Consider the following 22,500-nt stretch of genomic DNA (forward strand, 5'->3'; position numbering starts at 1 on the left):
TGGGGTGGGAGGGAGGAGAAAGAAACCACCTCAGTCAATACGCGTCAGAAGTTACTCTGTCACCTAAGCAAAAGTTTTGGCTGGAAGTGTGCGGATACTCGAGAACCCTTCAGGCGATGACTCACGCGCCTTCTTTCCTTTCTTTTGACTTTTGTAAATTAGTGAGCTAAATAACTGAGTACTACCACATGCTCGTGTCTAGTTTTATTAAATAACTAAATTTCACTCACACACAATACATAATTTACCTTTCTTTAGTTAGACTTTTTCTGCATTTGGAAAGATACTGCAGATATTTATACGAGATGATCGTTTGACTATTTGCACTTTTTTTCCGTCAGTTTTCTTTTACTGATTAGTTTCGTGCATTTGGTACAGTACTCTCTAAATTTCTGCCAGGTCTTTTCTTATTTTGTTTACTTTAAATTCTGTACAAGATCACTGTCCGATTCCAGCCTTTTCCTCTAAATTCCGATCGGTTATGTTGTATGGTATATTCAATCTTTCATTCCTGATCCGGAAGATTCATAGGTGAAAGTTTGTTTCGTCCTCTCAGCAGTCAGTACCACACACACCCTCAGTGTCAGTCAGTCCTTGCTCTCAGACCTCAGTTGTGCTCATAAGTGATGTGTGCGCGCATGTTTGTGTCTACGCTCACCAGTTTCGCAGACGGGACGAGGCCGAGTTCTGCTTTGCCACTCTTGCCCCAATCGCTCTGTTAGTTGCACGTGCGCGACCAGCAGACTACAGCCAGGAATAGAAGTAAACAGAAACTTGAGAACAGGTAAATGAAGTTTGAGTGTTTCGTTTCTTGTGTCAGATGTTTATTTTATTATTTCGATGGCTTATTACAGTGTTATTATCTTTTCTTTTTCGTACATATGCTTGTGGACAGTTTTGGCTATTGTTAGTTTTTTGTTTGATTGATTGTAAAACAGTAATTGTCGGCTGAAAGAAACCTGCTGCAGTCAGCCTCAGTCAGGTCATTTACTAATACTGCCGCGGAAACAGCCTGTCGTCACCCTTCTTCTCCTCCCTGTTCGTCGATGTCGATACGTGTCTGATTCCTGGTTTCGTCGTTTTCACGACTCTTTTGATCCCTCCCCCTCTTTTCCTTTGCACTTACATAATTATATACTTATACTCTCTCTCTCTCTCTCTCTCTCTCTGGAAAATGCTCATGCACCTGTGTGTGTGTGTGTGTGTGTGTGTGTGTGTGTGTGTGTGATGATAATGATTTGTAAATCATATATATCTAGATAAGCAGGAATAGGACTGAAATTGGAGGCGAACACTGACGTTGACAAGTTGCGATTATGGCACTGACAAGCTACCATTTGCCAGTAATACACGAGGCACGCACATGTTTCTTACGTCCCATCATGTGCGAACGCGTCGTGGTACCAGATGACTCTTGAGGTTCGCTACACGTGGTCGGGAGAAAGTGACCCTGTTTTCTCTTCTATTTTACTGCTTCACTTTTTCTTCAATTGTTCTCATTTTCCTCCACATCCTACACCTGACTTCTCTCACACTTTCGCTTTATACACCCTCTGATTAGCTCTCGTTCCCTTCCTCCTATCCCTCCGCTTCACAATTTCATCACAGACATCCTTAACAGTGCGAGAGTAACGGTAAATCTCTACCCGTTAGAAAGTATGGGCATATTTCTTTATATTCATCCCCCTTTCTCCCATACACTGACCGTTACATAAGCGAGTTCACCACATTCCTTGCCGTCTCTTCCTCCCATCTCCTTTTGTTTCTCTTCTCTTCTCTTCACGTTTTAGCTTTCTCCTCCTTGCTATTTATTTTCATATTTTTTTCCTTTTTTGTCTTTTTTCTTGCATTTAGGTTAATTGATTTTCTCTTCATTGTTTGACATCCCCCTCCCCTATCTCTCTCTCTCTCTCTCTCTCTCTCTCTCTCTCTCTCTCTCTCTCTCTCTCTCTCTCTCTCTCTCTCTCTCTCTCTCTCTCTCTCTCTCTCTCTAACTTCAAAACAATTAATTTAATGCTAGAATATATGATACGATTTGTAAATTTTTACGTTGTACAAAAACTGTTGCCTCAAAATCTATGCTGCTAATATTTAAGAAACTTGAGCTGAGTACTCGTGTTCAAATTAATTAAACACTCTTGTTATAAACTAAGGCACTTCAAAGAGAGACAAGGCACGCACAAAGAAGGAATAATATCAGACAAATAGTTATGAAGAAAAAGAAAGCTGGGATGAAGAATTAGGTTTGAAGAACATCAATACGAAACCAGATATCAAGATTACACGACGCTGTCACTAAGAATAATAAGATACTGAGGTTTATCACAAGATTAACTAATAATAGGACAAGAGAGTAGGTGAAGGTTAAGAGGAGGAGAACCAGAACATTAAGAGAGACGGGACTACGTGTATGTGAGGGTACAGAACACATTTATATAACTGAATATCAAATGAAGAAATGCAAGTGTAATACTGTGACCTGTGACTCATTAGGACAGGATTTTCTCAGTTGGCACCAATATGCTGTCCATCTCACACAGGAGTTAATAAAGTGTCTTCCTTCCTTTATCCCTTTCACTATAAAACTCTACAACTCACTGCCTGTGTCTATTTTTCTTCTCTCCTATACCTTGAACTGCTTCCAGGGAGGAGCATCGAAACGTTTCCAGAATTAATTTGGCTTCCAGTCCGGACTCCCTTCTATATTTTAATCATCTATTTATTCACTTTCTTTTTTAATGGGAAATAATAGATATCGGAATTTCTCCCTTTTGATATTTTCTTGTCCTGTCTACTTCACTCCTGAAAAGCAAGAAGGATGTATTTAATCTATATCTTATAAATTTACTTATTCACTTAACTATGAATGTTGCGACACCATCCTAGCATCACACATTAACTATTGTATGGAAGAAGGTGTTACGTCAACTCCAATGGCTTTCAGATGGGTGGGACATTTCTGAGTATGATGGTGGTGGCAGTGGCGTTGGCAATGTTGCTGGGGGAAGGAGGCGGCGCCGCTGCCCACGAGCCACCTGTGGTAAGGACGCCCCATCATCACTTCGCCCATCTGTCTCAACTCGGATACCCTTGGGAGCCGCACTACCTCCTGCAGCGGATACACGGCCTCCCACTGCCTCTCAGAGTACACTACATCGACGAAGGTTTGCTATCACCCCGCCGCCATATCTCTCTCTCTCTCTCTCTCTCTCTCTCTCTCTCTCTCTCTCTCTCTCTCTCTCTCTCTCTCTCTCTCTCTCTCTCTCTCTCTCTCTCTCTCTCTCTCTCTCTCTCTCTCTCTCTCTCTCTCTCTCTCTCTCTCTCTCTCTCTCTCTCTCTCTCTCTCTCTCTCTCTCTCTCTCTCTCTCTCTCTCTCTCTCTCTCTCTCTCTCTCTCTCTCTCTCTCTCTCTCTCTCTCTCTCTTTCTCTCTCACTGGAAAATGCTCATGCACCTGTGTGTGTGTGTGTGTGTGTGTGTGTGTGTGTGTGTGTGTGTGTGTGTGTGTGTGTGTGTGTGTGTGTGTGTGTGTGCGTGTGTGTGTCACGCCTGTTTCCTCGTTGTCTTAGTAATAGTGTATCTTTCAATCTGGCAGGACCTCGCGACGCTCCTGAGACCCTCTTGCTGTTGCACGGGACGCCTTCCTGGTCCTTCTTGTACCGCAAGGTTGTGCCAGGTCTCCTTGCCGCTGGTTACCGTGTCATAGCGCCTGACCACATCGGTTTCGGGCGTTCCGATAAACTGACAGACCCTAACGCGTACTCCCATGAGATGCACGTGGCCACCGTCCTGCTGCTGCTGAAGGAACTCGACCTGAAGGTGAGTGAATGTGTCTCCTTGTGAGGTGAGAGTGATCAAGAGTTATAAAGTGCAATGAGGTGTATTAAAAAGGAGTCACTGAAATATTCTAGTGGTGATGCTATGTATTGTGAAGTAGTTTAATGACCAGACTCTTGATCACCGCACCATCATAAGTAAAGCTATGGATTGTGAGGCACAAAATAGAAGGGTTTTTGAGAGGCAGTTCTGATTTACAGCTTGAGACATTCTTGCAGGGTGTGACACTAATTGCACACGATCTTGGAGGTCCTACGGGCGTGAGCGCCATGGCCCGAGACCCATCTCGCTTCCGCCGCCTGGTGCTGCTCAACACGTGGCTGCCACAGGGCGACATATTCAGCTCCTTCTTCCGTGCCAGCGAGCACGCACCTTACCTGATGTTCCGTGCTTTGGTTCAAAGTTTGGGTCGACAGCAATCCGTGGAGACTGTGTTTAGGGTGGCCTCTAAAGCTCCGCGGGACGCAATCTCCCACGGATATGGGGCTCCTTTCCCTTCACACCTATACCAGGCAGGGCCCGCGTGGTGGCCACTTCTGATCCCTCTGACGAAGAATGACCCGATGGCTCGTGAGATGCAGAAAGCAGCGCTGTTCCTCCTGAATTGGGATGGCCCAGCTCTTATCGCCTACAGTGACGGGGAGCTATTCACTCTTCCGGGGAAGGCACTACTGCAGCGCGTTCTGCCACAAGCTTGCGAGGCTCAGATTCCTGACGCTGGTCACTTTCTGCAGGAGGACCAAGGACTGCTGATATCACGCCTCATAATCACCTTCATACAGAACAGCTGCAGCCTAGGGTCACGTAGTCTTACGCCCGAGTTATGACGGTAACGTGGCTGCGCCATCGCTCAGAGCAGGAAGGCAAGAGTCAGAGAATATATTGCAGACACAATCTGTACCGATCTCTGTATCTACTCAGTTAATTTAAGATAAGGTAAGGAGCTATTTATTCATGATAGATTAGGATGTATATCATAACTTATTCTGTGTGCTGGTGTAAATCATAAACATTTTAAAAAATGATATGATTATATCGTTATTCCTTTCTTTGCCACGACTTATCTATGATCAATTAATGTGCTTTATAAATGTGTCTAAACGTCTTTTCAGAAAATACTGGCAGCTCTGCGTATGCTGTGACACACACACACACACACACACACACACACTCTCTCTCTCTCTCTCTCTCTCTCTCTCTCTCTCTCTCTCTCTCTCTCTCTCTCTCTCTCTCTCTCTCTCTCTCTCTCTCTCTCTCTCTCTCTCTCTACATATACATATTATTTTCATAATATGTATATGTAGATTATGTATGTAATTTTATATATGTAGAATGTGTGTGTGTGTGTGTGTGTGTGTGTGTGTGTGTGTGTGTGTGTGTGTGTGTATTTGTACATATATATTTTGTATGATTTGTGATTAACATTGGAGTATATACAAAAGCTCTTAGTGTAACACTGGCGTGTATTCTTTTTTCTTAGGTAATTCAACCGGTCTGTAAAAAGCCTCGGCTTAACAGACCTGGCCTGATTAATGCTGTTATATCTATCTTATGTAAATATACTTTAAAAAAATGTTAAAGGCCAATAAAGACATCAATCAATCTCTCTCTCTCTCTCTCTCTCTCTCTCTCTCTCTCTCTCTCTCTCTCTCTCTCTCTCTCTCTCTCTCTCTCTCTCTCTCTCTCTCTTATGATTACTAAACTAATCTTCTAGATAAATAATAAGATATTTCGTATTCATAGTAGTGTAAGAAGACAAAAAAGTAAGAACGACAACGTGAAGAAGTAGTGGAACATTTGCAGAAGGAAAAGGAAAAACCGAAAAAGTAGATCGAAGGATAATAAATGAGAAAACAACGCTGGCGGCTTGTGGCACGAAAGTAGAGACTGACTACCTGGTGACGAAAGGATGTATCACCGAACCAGTTCTCTTACAAGATTATGCCCCAGGAGGATCTGTGAACTATGCTTTTTTCTTTTTTGCACTAAGGTAACTTTCCCCAACCACCAAATCACGCTGTAAAGATGATTGATGAGGCAAGACTGTCTCGTCATACTCGTGTGTTGCAAGTGAAGGTCAATTTACAGCTAAATCAACATTGAAGTCTGGGATGAGATACGCAATGCTATTTTGTGAAGATGAACATTCCACAGGTGAAACTTGTGTGTCCCAGTACGCAGCACCAGTGAGTGGCCTCCCTGACCCTTACCTGGTGGACGGTGGTCGGCAAGATATTAATGTCACCATCATAAGTTCTGTAGCTCCCTCATTCTACTCCGTCACTATATACTACACTATACTCAGTTTTATTTCTAGATTCATTGTGATTCCCACATCCTCTCTGTTCGGATCAGCGGTGAATGGCCTGAGTAGACTGACTATCTTGTGGTTCTGTAAACTTTGTGTCGCCTGCAGGTCTTTCTGTTTTCATCGATGCTCATAATAAAAAACAATATTTGAGCTAAGATTAGAAAGTTGACTGGAGGTGTACCAGCTAGTGGCGAGAAGAGACCGTTGTGTCATGTTCATATAGCTCACTTTGTCTGTCTCAAAGTTTGTTACTATTTGGTTTTTCTTTGTATATTTCTTTGTAGTTTCGTCCCTTGGTTCAGAGTTTGTGCTAGGCTGTACTCCCTCTCCCTTTCTGAACCTTCAATAATACCCATGGACTGTCTACCATTGCAGAATTAAAGGTACTCAAGGCTCCCTCACTTGCTAAGCCTAAAAAGAAGTGCTGTCCATAACCTGAAGGCCAGGCCAGTTTGAACTTGGATATCTGGTGTGTGTGTGTGTGTGTGTGTGTGTGTGTGTGTGTGTGTGTGTGTGTGTGTGTGTGTGTGTGAGTGTGTGTGAGAGAGTGTGAGTGTGTGTGTGTGTGTGTGTGTGTGTGTGTGTGTGTGTGTGTGTGTGTGTGTGTGTGTGTGTGTGTGTGTGTGTGTGTGTGTGTGTGTGTGTGTGTGTGTGTGAGAGAGAGAGAGAGAGAGAGAGAGAGAGAGAGAGAGAGAGAGAGAGAGAGAGAGAGAGAGAGAGAGAGAGAGAGAGAGAGAGAGAGAGAGAGAGAGAGAGAGAGAGAGAGAGAGAGAGAGTACGTGTATCAATTATCTGGAATGTAAATGTACTCTGTGGATGGTAATAAGAGGGCTGAATACAGTGTCAAGGGGATAAAAGGAGCAGAGTATTAGGTACATCAATTTCTGGGACTCGACGGATAGTAATCTCATTAGGAGGAGATGAGGGAAGGAGACAAAGTATAAATAGGACACACACTTGAGTTGGATATTTTGGTGGTAAGGTGAAATATCAAAGCTGTTAGGTAAAGGAAAAGTTCATACGTAGGTAGAGTTAAAGAATCATAAGAGAATTAATGAGAGTGAGATGAAAAATATGATGGTAAAGTGTTGAGAATGACTTAATTAATCTGGGTTGATTTCCTCTTAGGTTGCTTTTCTGATTAATGGTGGTGGCAATAGTGTAGCAGTAGTGTTAGCAGTAGCAGCAGCAGTAGTTGTTGTAGTAGTAGAAGTGGGATTTATTATCAACAGACCCAACAACATTATTATTATTATTATTATTATTATTATTATTATTATTATTATTATTATTGTGGTGGCGGTGGTTATAGTGATGATGATAGCAGCAGCAGCAATAGTAGCAGTAATGATAGTAGTAGTAGTAGTAGTAGTAGTAGTAGTATAGTAGATGTGGTAGCAGTAGTAGTAGTAGCAGTAGTAGTACAAGTGGTAGTAGTATTGGTAGTAGTAATGGCAGTGGTAGTGGTAGCAGTAGTAGTAGTAGTAGTAGTAGTAGCAACAGTAGTAGTAGTGGCAGAGGTAACAATAGCACTAAAAGTAAAAACGTCAGAGCAGTAAAAAGCATGAAAATAAAAACGCACAAGCAACTTTCACACAATCACCAAAACAACACCCACCCGACACTCGCACTGCTGTGGGAGAGGCAAGTAAAGACAAAGTGGGGGATCAAGGAATGTTTTATTTCGGAGGAAGTGTCTTTCTTTTTCAAGTACATAATGATATTGATATTTACAGATTACCTATCTCATTTCTCGATCTCCTGTGATTCCCTCTTCTTTTCCTTCCCCTTGGTCTCTCTTATATGTAGTATTTTGAGAAGCACTGTTGATTTACGCGGCTGAAAGGACGTTTGCTTCGCTATACATTGAACTCGAGCTCTTGATCCCTGTGTGTGTGTGTGTGTGTGTGTGTGTGTGTGTGGGTGGGTGTGTGTGGGTGAATAGGAATAAGATAGTTCTGCTTCATTATTTCGGCTTCATTCATTGCGTCTCAGTGCTTCTCTTGTTGTTCCTCCGTCGTATGACATCCCAAAAGTTTTTAGTTCGTGGATTCCTCGGATGCGGATTTTCTGTTCGAAAGAGACAAGAGACATTTCAGGGATAATATTCGATCGGGAGGAGACAGATGTGAAAGAATGATGAAGTGAAGGAGTGCATATGGTAACTGCAGCATTAAAGTCTTCTAGATAGAAACAAAGATGAATAACACGTGGATTATGTAAGGAAAAATTGGAGTAGGGAATACAAGGCGGAAAAGAGAAACCGATTACGCAGGTGGTGCTGTCACAGGCGAAAGCAAATATTGATGACGTAATAGCTCAAGTAAGGTGATACTGCTCTACTGTTTGGATAGGATGGTGGGAGAGGTTGTAGTGGTAGTAGTGGTCGTGGTGGGTGAGTTGCTAATGGTGATAATTTGAGAATGTGTAAGGAAAATCCTTGCAAAACGATCCGACAAAGGAGAGTGAGCAATGTTAGGAGAGGGAACATTAACTGTATGAAGAGGAACCGGAATGGTCGCCACTTATCACACAATTATAGGTAAAAATCATCAGGAGTATGGAAATTCTGAAAAAAAGAATAAAGGAAATGAATAAATATTAAAAAAAGAGAGAAAATAACTGATCGAACAGTAGGAAGAAGGGGTGGTGTAATAGCAGCGGTAGATATCAAGCACATCAATGTGACATTGGAGAAAGAGGCGGAGGAAAAAAACAATGGAGATATTGGGGAAAAAAACTGAACGAAGCTTAAGTGATGTACGAGCAGCAGCAAACTTACTTGAGAAAAAAGGGAGGAATGGAAAGAAAGAGAAAAAAGTGACTCAAAGGAGCGTAAAAATAGGAAACAGAAACACAAGCAACAACAGACTTACTTGAGGCAGCGGTAGATATCAGGCACATCGACCAAAAGGCAGACCACGGAGTCACCGAGGAGAAGCGACGCTCCAACTTCGCCTTCCTCGCTCTCGGGGGCAACAACTGGGAGGGGCACTTCAGCAAGGGCAGGAACGCCGGACCTCTTGCCATACCGGGAGCCTCCCACGAAACGGGATGACCTCACCTTAATCTCGGGAATTCCCTGGGACCTGCCGTATCGGTTAGCGTAGAAGCCAGATCTCTCTGCGTGCAGGAAAATCAGTATGTGAAAGTGAGGAATGCCTGTCTTTATGCACCACATACTAAAATAAAAAAAAAAATAAAAAGAGAAAGCGAGAGAGCAGCAGGAACAAGGATGAGTAGAAGGAGGGCGGAGAGCAGAACGAGGAATAGGTGGTGGAGATTAGGAGAAAGTGATGGAGGAGGAGGAGGAGGAGGATGGAGAAGAGAAGAGGAGGGATAAAGACACATAGCAGTACTAGATAATCTACTTTTTTAAAACTGATGACAAAAGGAGGATAAGTGCCAATCTGACAGTGACGTTAGAGGGAGAGACGAGGTCATTTTTATCAAGCAAAGTAATCCGAAGTGATTGGATGAACAGCGTGACTCATTCTTAAGAGACAGGCTGAAATTTCTCTTACCTCAGGATACACTGCGTGACGGAGGTTAATTTGCAGCAAGGAACAACACCGGGAGACACAGCGGGACTCGGAAAAGTTAAGTGCCCACAGACAAGTTCCACAGCTGATATTGTGGTTAGGTACGCAAACTGTGCTCATTATCAGTACAGAACTTCTGTATTCTTTCGATGTTACTGAATGTTACTACTACGATAATGGGCTGAACTGTTGTAATTAGTTGTGTGGTACGTACTTTAATTTATTTTTCATTTCTCAGCAAAGTTAAACAAACAAGGCAACGCGAACAACTTACGTAGGTGTAATAGTCCACAGCTCTAACGGAAATCTATACGTGTTCACTCCTAATAAGTCTTTACAATGATAATGGTAATGGTATAATAAGAAGATTAAATACGAGACAATAAGAACGTTGGTAAGAAAGTGGAGACAGAGACAGGAGTAATATATGTGTAATCTGGCAATCTTTTGCTATATACGAGTAAGAAAACAGTATACTTATCTTAGTGGCAAACTCTCCAGCCAGAGCCCACTATATATATATATATATATATATATATATATATATATATATATATATATATATATATATATATATATATATATATATATATATATATATATATATTTCGGGAGTAGACCATTCTGAATGCATGTACCCACTCACATTCACATCCGCATATCCAGCTGCACATAAAGTGACTTACAAATAACATAAACACTTACTACACACACACACACACACACACACACACACACACACACACACGGTAGCTCAGTGGTTAGAGCGCTGGTTTCAGAAGCCAGAGGACCGGGGCTCGATTCCCCGGCCGGGTGGAGATATTTGGGTGTGTCTCCTTTCACGTGTAGCTCCTGTTCACCTAGTAGTGAGTAGGTACGGGATGTAAATCGAGGAGTTGTGACCTTGTTGTCCCGGTGTGTGGTGTGTGCCTGGTCTCAGGCCTATCCGAAGATCGGAAATAATGAGCTCTGAGCTCGTTCCGTAGGATAACGTTTGGCTGTCTCGTCAGAGACTGCAGCAGATCAAACAGTGAAACACATACTTTCTAACCTCACCTCTTTCTCTTCAGATTCGGAGTGAGGAGGCATTATGTTCCACGCCTTTAAGTGCAGAACAGACGCTCACTTGTGTGGGAGAGCCAGGAGCTACGAGGGGACACGCCATGATTAAAATAAAAACCCAGGTATATTTTACAATTCCGCCGAGAGGACTCACACTCTCAGGGGTCACGTTCCCGCCGAGAAAGAAGGATAATTAGCCGTCCCAGTGGCCGTGGGGGCATTAACACAGGAGGAACGATGGTGGGCTGGGTTATCAGGGAGAAGGGGGGGATACAAAGGAACGGTGTGGGAAAAATACTGATAGGTATGTAGAGTACGTTACGAAAAGGTGGAGAGAGAGAGAGAGAGAGAGAGAGAGAGAGAGAGAGAGAGAGAGAGAGAGAGAGAGAGAGAGAGAGGACGGTAGCCGAAAGCATTTTTTCATCGAGTCTAATGTCTTCTCCTCACTGGTTCGCTTCTTCGCTCCACACACACACACACACACACACACACACACACACACACACACACACACACACCTTAAAGATTTGGAGCAGCTTCCCCTTAAAAGATAATGATGTGGGAGAAAACAGGTGAGACGTCTTGCGGCTAATTTGTACAATAACGTGTCTGTTTTCGCAGGTATGAGGGAAGGAGGAAAAGCAGCAGCACGCGAAAGTGAAGAGAGACAAGGATTTTGAGGATAGCTAAGATGAGGAATAAGATAGTTAAGGTGAGGAGTTGTGTGAGTTTATATGTATGTTGGTAATTGTTTCTTGGTACTGTACGGCAACCTAAGGGGACGAGAAAGAGGGGAGGGGGAGAACTGTTGGCGAGGAGAAGGGAAGGGAGGAGTAACAGAAAAAGAGAAACTCAAAAAAAGACCATGCAGCATCAGGTTTGTTGGTCCTTACATAGAAGGCTGTTTGTTATAACCTGCAGTATGTAAAATAAGAAATCTTCAAATGTGGAATAGTGAAGGAAGGATAGATGAAGGAAAGGTGACAATAATGTCTGGTATTGTCGAGGAGGAGAAAGAAAAGTAGAGAAGTAGGAGGAGGAAGAGGGAGAAAAAGAAGTAAAGAAGGACGAAATGATGGAGGAGAAAAGGAGAGTAATAGGAGGAGGAAAAAAAATAGAAAGTGAAACAGAATGAAGTTCGAGGTAGAAGAGGAGGAGGAGGAGGAGGAGGAGGAGGAGAGAGGAGGAGGAGGAGGAGGAGGAGGAGGAGAAACAGTATGGTTTGCCACACGAACTTTCTCTCCACCAGTGAATAATGAGAAGTAACAAGGAAAGGAAACAAGGTGTGAGTGAATAATAAGAAATAGAGACTAAGAACAATGGAAGTAGAAAAAATTAGTCTTGCATCCAGTCTTGGTAATATAGCAGTGACTGACTGATGTAAGTGAAAACTGGATTGCATAAACTCGCGAAATCAAGGAAATTTAGGATATAGACTCTCTCTCTCTCTCTCTCTCTCTCTCTCTCTCTCTCTCTCTCAGTGCCTTTTTCAGCCTCTTTTTCCCCCTTCTAAGGTAATTTCCAACACCATGAGTCAGTAGTTGATGGTGTTTTGGTCTTAATTAGTCCATCCCCAGTGAAGGCGTTGTATGTGGGCGTTTTAGGACTTAGAGATGGGACCGTCTATGAGTTTAGGCCAGGCCAAACTCAGCCTTAGTAACGTGGGTCGAGCGAGGCCTTAGCGTAGGACGGCTCCATACGGCCAATATTGGATTGATAGGTATGCTGTGTGTGTGTGTGTGTGTGTGTGTAGGTGTGCGGAAGGGAAAGGGGCATGGCTAGAGAGAGAGAGAGAGAGAGAGAGAGAGAGAGAGAGAGAGAGAGTCTTCTGTTTGTTCATGTTTTCTTTTCCATTTAATATCCGGGTCTCGCTTTTCGGCCTTGCGTCCTTGGGATAGGAGGGCCACTGCTCGTCTTTTCCTTCTTCATTATTGGCGTTTATTTAACTATGTTATTCTTCTGTTCATTGATTTTGAAGGCAGCCAGCAAAGCAAAGACGGGTTCAAAGGGATCTTTTTCAGGTATATAGGACGAAAAATAGAGAAGAAATAGATCCTTTAAAAGCAACTAAGGGAGAGCTTATTAGTTAGTTCTAGAGAAGAGATTAATAAGATTATGAATGAGTATTTTTTATCACTATCCGGAAATTCCAGATATTGAAAAGATTTTTAGAGCAGAAGAGAGTGAAATATATCCAAAGAGGTCATCAGTGAACCGTTAGCATCGGTCCCTTTAGCATGTACCCATATTTAAGAAGGGAGATCAAATTCTAACGTCTAATTATATACCTGTCAGCTTAACTTCAATTGTAGATAAATGAGTGGAGTCAATAACAGAGAAGAACATTAAGGAGCAGTTAGAAAATATAACTTATTTAATAACTTTCAGCATGGCATTACGAAGGAAAAGTCGTGCCTTACAAACTTATTGAATTTTTATAGTAGAGTTTATGAGGCTGCAGAAAATCTATACCTAGAGTTTAGTAAAGCATTTGATAAGGCTCTTGAGAAAAGTTAGGGCGCACGGGATAGAGGGAAAATGTTAGCCTGGATCAAGTCGTGGTTAGGCGATAGGTGGCATAGTTGTAATAAAGGCTCTAATTCCGAGTGGGTCCAAGTATAGTAATTAGCGGTGTGCCTCAGGGATCAGTTTTAATGCCATTGTTATTATTGATATATGTTAATGATTTAGATAGTGGAATTAGTAGTGATAATAGTAAATGTGCTTATGATATGAAAATAGGTAGATTGATTAGGTCAGATTCGGATGCCATCGCCATGCAGGCAGATTTAGATAGAATGAATGAATGGACAGACAGATGGCAAAACACTGAACGTAGGTAGAGGAAATCCACACAATAGGTACACAATAAACAATGAGGTCTTGGTAGGTTCAATATATGAAAAGAATATTTAGGAGTTATAGTTAGCTCTTATCTCAGTCTAAGAAAACAATGTATAGAGGCTAGAAATAAGACAAATAGGGTACTAGGACTAATTTTTAGGAATGTTCAAAGCAGAAATCCCGAAATAATATTTAAGTTATATTTGACGTTGGTCGGACAGTATCTAGATTATGCTGTACAGTTCTGGTCCCCACATTATAGGAAAGATACATCAATGCAAAGGAGAATGTCTAAAAGGATACAGGGGATGAGGGATATTCCCTACGAAGTGAGATAGAAAATACTTAATTTGTATTCTTTAGAGCGACATAAATTAAGAGGGGATCTGATAGAAGTATTTAAGTGGTATAGAGGTTATAACAAAGGGGATATGAGCAATATTCTTAGGACTAGTAACCAGGAAAGAACCAGAAATAACATGTTCAAGCTTAAGAAATTTAGCTTTAGGAAAAAAATGGGAAGGAACTAGTTCTCTAACCGGATAAGTCTTGCGACAGTGGTTGATGAATGGAACGGACTCAGAAATCGTGTTGTTAGTGCTGAGTCTTCTTTAAAAAGAAGACTGGACATATTTATAGATGAGGATAATCGGTGGATTTAGGTAGTTTTGTTCCCACAGGGACTGCCACGTGTAGGACAGACAGTTTCTTGCAGCTTCTATAATTTTCTTGTTTTTATATTCTTATGTAATTCATCTATCAATTTATTCAGTTTATCTATTTTGTCAGTTTATGGTTCATTTCCCCGGTACATCTGTCATTTGTTTATCATTGTCATTTTATTCATGCTACCCACCTATTTATCTATTTACTTATTCACTTATTTATTCTTGTTAGTTATGTTTAATTTCCGCTGATGCAAGGTGGGACCATCATGGAAACGTTGATGATATCTGTGTTTGTATTTTCCTCATGTTAGATCCCATGAATAAGTAAAAGATGATGAACGGACACATAAAAAATGATGATCTCTTGCACAAAAAAAGTTCGTGTATACGAGTATGTATGGCATTTTTAAGTATAATTGTAAGATCTTGATAATGTGATTGACGAAGATTGATGTTCTGACGCCACTGCTGGTTTCTATAACAACCCAAATGATAGTAATAGAACTTAAATTTTTCAAAGATGAGAATATGAGACTGGCTGCCTGTTTAAATTTAAGAATTCCCAAGTACATAATCACTGTATCTTATGTATAGGGGAAGAAAAGAAAAAAAAAAAAACTTGGTAACTTGAGCAATAATGAGAGCGATGACTGGAAGATTAGATTAACGACTCAAATAAAAGCAATACGTAATACTAACCTGTAACCTGCCTGGTGTCGCTACCCCGCTTGCCGTACCGCTGGGAGTAGAAGCCCTGGGAGGCGGCGACGGCGATGAGGGCGGCCAGGAGGACGAGGGCGGGGCTGAAGGAGCGGGGCATCTGAGAAAGAAGAACGTGTTGTGTGAGAGAGAGAGAGAGAGACCGATGAATGAGATAATTATAAAGAGCAGGGCGAGGAAGGAAGGTGAGATTAGCAAGACAGTTTGCCCGTCACCTTTACACTCCCACTTTATTTCCTTTCTCACTATAGCCCTCAACACTTCCCTTCCCACCAGCTTTAACTCTTCATAGTTTCACCCATCTTTTCTATCCCCCCTCAACTCATCTCAACTCAGGAAGGTGAGGCTTGCGGTGGATGGACATAGAGAAGAAAGAGGTAGTGATGGCAATGGGTGAAAAGGAAAAGGGAAATAAAGATGAGGGCAAAGCGAAGAATGGATAGACACGAATAGTAATATATTTACACACACACACACACGCACACAGACATGTACTGTATATCTCTGTAGGCGTGCTTGTCAGAGGTACTCATCGTTCCCCTAAGTAATTAAGGTCTTGGGCTGTCACGCTGGCGACTCTGTTACGGAGATGAAGGGAAACGACGCCGACTTGTCATTTATTACTGGAGAGAGAGAGAGAGAGAGAGAGAGAGAGAGAGAGAGAGAGAGAGAGAGAGAGAGAGAGAGAGAGAGAGAGAGAGAGAGAGAGAGAGAGAGAAGTGGGGAGAAGACAGAGAGATAAACAGACACGAGACAAAAAAAAAAAAACGTATTCTTTTATTCTTTGTTTCAAGTATGTCTATTTCAATCGTGAAAATGAGCTAGTAAGACTAATACGTACTTATAGTTACAAGAATAAGATGTTGTATTATAACGAGAGAAATGACACTGATGTGTGACTATCATGGTGTCAAGCCCATCATGATACTGATGTGTGACTATCATGGTGTCAAGTACCCCCTTTAGCCCATAAATTCCCATGAAAAGCCCACATAGTATAAATAAAAAAAAAATAAAAAAAAATATATATATCAAGTTATATTAATTTGGCTCTCAGTAACACCTGATACTTAAAAAGAGAAGAAAAAAGAAACTGTATAGAGGATAATTTTATGTGAAACTCCTCTCTTTTGTAATTTTCTGCCTTTGAAAACAAGTGACATCTGATTATGCATCAAGGTGACACTATCATTATCTTACATATAATCAATCTGAACGCATCTTCTTTCTGTCTCCACACTGGGTGGCTACTCCTCTGCTTACATGCCGGTTTGGAAAAGTGGCTTGAGTATTTATCTTCGCTGTCTCGGAAAATAGTTTTTTTTTTAATTAATAAGGAGAGTGAGAAGAAACGAAGTAGGATGACAAACTTTGCTGTTTACTCTTATGTTAGAAAACAGACAACGCTTATACATTCATACGAGTACACACACACACACACACACACACACACACACACACACACACACACACACACACACACACACACACACACACACACACACATGCCCTTATCTCTCTCTCTCTCTCTCTCTCTCTCTCTCTCTCTCTCTCTCTCTCTCTCTCTCTCTCTCTCTCTCTCTCTTTTTCTCCTTTATTCCCATGAGCTCAGTATTTCAAAAGAAAGAGATCCCTATGAACCTTTACGGCCCTCGTTATATATACATTTCTTTGAATAAATGCGATCTTTTCCTCCACGCACAACTGTGGTCAATATTCTATGCGAGACTTTTAGGGCAATTAGAGCAGGGAAAAAAGTGGCCTTACATATCTTTTCTGAAATGAGTACAGGTAGATGATCTTTTTATCCTCCTTCTTATTATTTTAAACACACATACTCACCTATACCACTCTTTCCCCACACACACACACACACACACACACTGCCACTCCACTGAAGGAAAGAGATGAGTTGTGTTGTATGTTAGGTCTCAGTCTTGGCTATACATTGGTCTGTGTGATATATATAGTTCATTACCTTTATTCACTCTCATCCAACACAATGATGAATCGCTCTCTCTCTCTCTCTCTCTCTCTCTCTCTCTCTCTCTCTCTCTCTCTCTCTTTCGTCAGTCTTCGTGTCTTGCCTAAAAACCAAAGCCTGTCAATACGGAGCGTTCCAGGCATACAATCCCTACTGTACGTCATTTGCTTGTAATGAACTTTTGGGAAAGGGAACCTAACATTGCATAAGGCGAGGAGTACTGGGTAGGGAAGAGGAAGAGGAGAAGGAAAAGGAGAACGAGTTACGCCGGAGAAGGTTAGATTTCAGGGATATAGAGTTGGCGTAATGTACAGAAAAAAAAGTAAGTGTATTGGTTTATGATAAGATGATTGTCTTTAGTTTAGTTTCCTAGTCTACCGGTTCCGCTGATGTTTGGGGCTTATAGAAGAATGTCAAAAGAGCAGATGGGAGGTTACGTAAGAGGATGAGGAAGAACCTGTTGAAGGGAAGGAAGAAAAGAAGAAAACAAACAAGACTTAGGACTAAATAAAAGAAGAAAACGAAGAAAGACTGGAACTAAAACACAGAGGAAGAGAAAAGACAATGGATTGATTACCAACACGATGCGATAGAAAAATGACAGGAGAAAAAGGAGGAGGAGGAGGAGAAAAGATGAAAAGAAACAAGTCAAATGAGAATGTTATAAAAAAAAATGGTGTGTGTGTGTGTGTGTGTGTGTGTGTGTGTGTGTGTGTGTGTGTGTGTGTGTGTGTGTGTGTGTGTGTGTGTGTGTTTGTATGTGTGTGATTTTCGTCTTTTAATGCTATTCGCTTAACTTTTAGATTTTTGCTATTCTGTACTTCTCTACTTACGTTAAGATGAGAGTTATAAGTTACCGATCTTTTTAGTATGATATTGTTAAGTCAGGATGAGTAAGTTAGCTATTGTCAAGTGGTAGCGTCGAGGTATAAAGCAATTAAACTGGTGTGTCCTGAGGTTGAAAAAAATATACATAGTGAGCGATGAGGCAACTAGGGAGTAGAATGTGAATATGAAGACTTGAATCGTTGTAATGAATGTCGTAAATCAGTAACGGAGTTAGAATATGTCGCATCGCAGTACCCATGCTTGTGTGTTTGTTGTGGTGTTTAGTAAAGGTTCAAGTAAGTAAGGTTCTTAAGGTAAGGTCCGGAGTGAAAGGCTGTGTAGAAATTACTGAAAAAGATAAAGGCAAGTAGACATGAAGTGTGTTGATGGAAAGGTAGATAGAAAGACTAGTTAGGTAAAAGGAAGGAAAGCATATTACAGGGAGTCAAAATCAAAGCATGTGTGAGTGTGTGTGTGTGTGTGTGTGTGTGTGTGTGTGTGTGTGTGTGTGTGTGTGTGTGTGTGTGTGTGTGTGTGTGTGTGTGTGTGTGTGTTGGAGAACGTATCTGGAGATGGCTTTTTGTTGTTGACTGCGGTAGTGGTGTTGAAGGCAAGGGTGACGTGAGCGATGGGCTACAGAAAGAAATGAATGTGTTGGAGAAAGAAAGAATTGTATGAAGATAAGGGGAGGAAAAAGACATAGAGAACTTTGTGGAGAGAAGAAGGATTAGTGTTAAAGGAAAGATAGAGTGAGGCGTCTGTCTGGATAAAGGTGGTGTGTGGGGAAATATCTTTTTTTTTTTTTTTTTTTGTGTGTGTGTGTGTGTGTGTGAAATAATTTTGAGCACGGTTGGAAAGACTAGAATGACTATGGAATAAAACATTATTATCGATTTTCTAATGCTTATTCTATAGATATATAATTTTTCAATGGATCTTGCCTGCCATGGTAGATTGTCAAAAGATGGCATGGAATTATTGAAGAGAGAAATTAAGATCCGTGTGGCAGATTGAAGTCAGATGTATTAGATAAATCTGTATATATTTTTCTTTTCACATTAACAAAAAAAGTGAAAAGATTATTGAGTCTCAACTGCATCACGAATCCAAACTATGAACCGAACCAAGATTTACATTTCCTTTATCCTTTACACTTACACGTACAGTAAATAGCAGGACACACAACCTGATCTATCTCTATGAAGTCTGCCTTGGAGAAACTAAAAGTAAAACCTAATCCAGCATGACTCAAAGTCTGTAAAGTTTGTGTCTCTCGCCAATAAGTAGAGCACCTGGTACCTACTTTCATGGTGGTGGTGGAGGGGTTGAGCAGGTGGCGGTGTTACTGGTTGTCACGCAGGCGGCGGCAGTGGCAAGGGAAAGGGCGGTGCGGTATTGTCCTTGATCCACAAGCGGTTGAGTTCGGTGTGCTGCAACAGGCCAGGCTCTCCTTTATATATCCAGCCCCGCGCACACCCACCAGCCTCCGCCCTCGGTGCCGTCGCCACTTCGCAAGATTAACCAATCGCCGGTCATGTTCGGCGTGTTGTTTAGCATCTCTTCGTCGGATTATCTCAGGTGTATTGTGCTACTTGAAGCATTTTTTATGTATCAGACTGAGTGCCGCTTTTCCTTGGTGTCCCTGTGGGAGGGCGCTACATTTGCTTTTCCTTTTCAAGGAAATTTATGATGTCAAGAAAAATCTATGACTAATAATTTCAAATGTATATATATATATATATATATATATATATATATATATATATATATATATATATATATATATATATATATATATATAAGAAAGAAGACAGGGATACTAACAAGACCTTCAGTTTCTCCATTTATTATCGACGTTTCACCTTGATATACATACATACATACATACATACATACATACAAACATACATACATACATGCATAACATACATACATTGTATCATTCAGAGTGGTAAGTATGTGAGTGTGTGTGTGTGTGTGTGTGTGTGTGTGTGTGTGTGTGTGTGTGTGTGTGTGTGTGTGTCGCCTATCATTACGCATTATCATCATACGCATCCCCCACACACACACACACACACACAGTAGTAGTAGTAGTAGGTTTATTGACAAAAATGCAGTACAACCAAAACTTGTATACAAAAAAACATAGGTAAGCTTTTTTTTTTTTTTGTCCAGCATGCAAGCCATGACAATTTAGTTAGCAGTAAAGGGCAAACATTGTTATTTCAACTGTTGAAAACTGACCGTTTTCAAGAATAACTACAAGCATTATATCCCCAAAAAACCAACAAAACAATTAATTCACATTATGAGACTGATCCATAGACGTATCCATCATAAATAACTCATAGTGATCTAACTTCAACATACATATTAGTAAGAAAATATATAAAGAACTAATATACACAAAAAAATTCTGTTTCAACCCCCCTCAGTAAAGACAAATTACATCATGTATATAGTCACATAGATCTTTAAGATGATTGGTTTCAAATAGTTCTGTTAAATTGGTGAATGTCAACATGGGAAACCTGTCACGACACCTTGCTGATAATGCACATTCCAATAGTACGTGTTGTTCTGTCTGCACGTGTACACCATCACATTGGCATACACATTGTTCACGAGGTGTGCGACTCCACCTTCCAACTTCTACCCGAAGGCTGTGTGACATTAAGCGTAGTCTGGTAAAAGCTTCACGTTTATAGTCTTCTATGAAGCATTTTGTGGTGTACACTGGATGCACTGTCATGTTAGGGTTCATCTCTGTCAGGTACGTTCTAAGTTTTGTAGCACCTGCCGCCTTTTCTCGCACATAGTCTCTTACTTTTTCTATATTATTTTCAATTCTGTTCCATAGACTTGATCTTTCCAAATCTCTATAATATGGTGTGTTAGCCTCCTCGCAAATCCTGTATACAACCTGATATGGCATTTCCTGATCCTGGTTTCTTATTTGTGTCTGAATGAAACTATGTTTTCTCTTCACTATCAGGTCTTGTAGTGGTGAAATACCAGCCTCTATCATACAGAGATTCACACTTGTGTTTTTCCGTACACCGAGTAAGCACTTCACTAATTTATTGTATTGTTTTTCTATCACTTTTATTTTACCTGTGAACCAAGATTCGGAGCTGTATAATAAAGCACTCGTCACCGCTGCGTCAAACACTGCTTTCTTATAAATGAAAGGCATACGTGTATTGCTAGCACAGAATATGGAAAATTTGTTGACTATTGCTTCACTTGATCTTTCATGAAGCGCCATAACGGTGTCCATAGTAGCCGAGTCAGTAAACCATGCCCCAGGTACAGGTACTCAGGGGAATACGCCACGCTCACTCCATCGCACACTATACACTCTTTATCATCTTCCTGGCCGTTAATCACAAAGAACTTTGTTTTCTTTTCATTAATAATCATTCCACTCTCTCTACAAAACTGCAGTACAACACCTAACTTTCTTATACACATTTCTCTACTTGTTGACAATATCACTGCATCATCCATAAGTAACAATGCGTGCAAACTGCCTAGAAAGCCATCAGTAACTACAGATCTTTTCAACATTCTTACCATATTATCAAGATATAGAATGAACAGCAGACAGCTAGACGGGGCCCCCTGGCGAACTCTTATAGATGCGTTTATAACAGAGGATTTCACTATGTGTTTTGTACAAGCGTACATTGCCTTAATGGCCTGTAACATTGCTCTGCCACATCCTAAGTCCTTTAACCGTTTTATAAGCTTCGCTCGGGGAACCCTGTCATATGCTTTACTAAAATCTATGAATAAAACATACAACTTTTTCTTCTTATACCTGGCATAATCACACGGGGGAGACGTAGTAGTGGTTAGGAATGGTTTGGGTGGGTGTGTGTGGGGGGGACCACACTTTCATTCGAATGCGTCAACATGACTCGTCGGCTATGTGTTATTTTTCACGAGTAAACTCCTCACATAACACATATAGCACTGTGGTATGTTAACCATAAATTACGAACGGATGTTCAAGGTAGTGTGTTGAAATATCATACTCACCCAACGATTCGTTTAGGAGATCTCTGCAAAAAACACCGTTTGTCCACCGCTAAAATGTATAGTAGTAAGCCTTTTGACCGTTATGAGGTTTCCTGATGGACCAGATATGACTATCTGGTCCATCTATAGAATATAATTTCTAAAGACTATGTAAGTACTTACACCACTAAGCTCCTTGATTTTTCTATGTGCTGAGTTGAATCGTCTAGGTTTGTTCAAATAATGTTTTGTAGCAATGTCATTAGGTGAAATGACGATGGTATCTGGAAAAGACTAGCATGATAGGTGGTGTGGTAAATGTAGTGATGATGGTAGTGAGAGAGGCAAAGGAGGACAGGGAATCGAGTGTTTGGATGTGATACTGGAACAGCTCGGAGGTGAGTGAAGATTGCAGGATCTGGTCAGACCTAAAGACAAGGAAAGGAGAATGATATCCATGCTCGCTGACGTCACCTGACCGGCACTCAGGTAAATGTAAAGATGGTAGTAAAGATGCTGAATTGAAGTAAGATGCACATGCAATAGAAGGACAGAATTACAGATGGTGAGTGTCAGATGTAGACTTAGATGAGGTATATACGAGTAATTATTAATCAAACCGTTATTCTAATGCCAATAGATGTGTGCTGAAATATGCTTAGCTGGAAGAGATTTAGCTATGA

The 22,500-nt window shown here is 41.1% G+C and overlaps 3 protein-coding genes and 1 non-coding gene across 5 annotated transcripts in view; 3 read left to right on the forward strand and 1 right to left on the reverse strand.

Moving 5' to 3' along the window:
* LOC123517988 (bromodomain-containing protein DDB_G0280777-like) overlaps positions 1–760 on the forward strand; it is a gene marked incomplete at its 5' end in the record, with an annotated part of 9,301 nt that extends 8,541 nt beyond the window's left edge. The window contains 1 exon segment of the mRNA XM_045278489.1: positions 662–760. Coding sequence (XP_045134424.1) covers positions 662–760 — 99 coding nt within the window.
* LOC123518135 (haloalkane dehalogenase-like) lies at positions 582–4,871 on the forward strand. Its single transcript, XM_045278802.1, has 4 exons — positions 582–784; positions 2,945–3,164; positions 3,594–3,817; positions 4,054–4,871. Exons 2-4 carry the CDS (start codon positions 2,945–2,947, stop codon positions 4,660–4,662), a joined length of 1,053 nt encoding a protein of 350 aa, XP_045134737.1. The 5' UTR covers positions 582–784; the 3' UTR covers positions 4,663–4,871.
* A 2,935-nt stretch (positions 4,872–7,806) lies between these two features.
* On the reverse strand, positions 7,807–19,223 carry LOC123518109. 2 transcript variants are annotated; one of them, XM_045278725.1, is made up of 4 exons: positions 19,098–19,223; positions 14,962–15,082; positions 9,023–9,269; positions 7,807–8,216 (listed from the first exon to the last, which is right to left on the reverse strand). In XM_045278725.1, the coding sequence occupies exons 1-4, from the start codon at positions 19,101–19,103 to the stop codon at positions 8,186–8,188; spliced, it is 405 nt and encodes a 134-aa protein (XP_045134660.1). In that variant the 5' UTR covers positions 19,104–19,223; the 3' UTR covers positions 7,807–8,185. The 2 variants fall into 2 exon arrangements, with proteins under 2 accessions (XP_045134660.1, XP_045134661.1); XM_045278726.1 differs by having other exon boundaries at positions 9,019–9,269.
* On the forward strand, positions 10,432–10,505 carry Trnal-cag. Its single transcript has one exon. It is a non-coding gene; the product is annotated as a tRNA-Leu (tRNA).
* Positions 19,224–22,500: the final 3,277 nt, after the last annotated feature.

The sequence above is a fragment of the Portunus trituberculatus genome, chromosome 43 (assembly GCF_017591435.1).
Source record: "Portunus trituberculatus isolate SZX2019 chromosome 43, ASM1759143v1, whole genome shotgun sequence".
In the NCBI taxonomy this organism is placed as follows: domain Eukaryota; kingdom Metazoa; phylum Arthropoda; class Malacostraca; order Decapoda; family Portunidae; genus Portunus; species Portunus trituberculatus.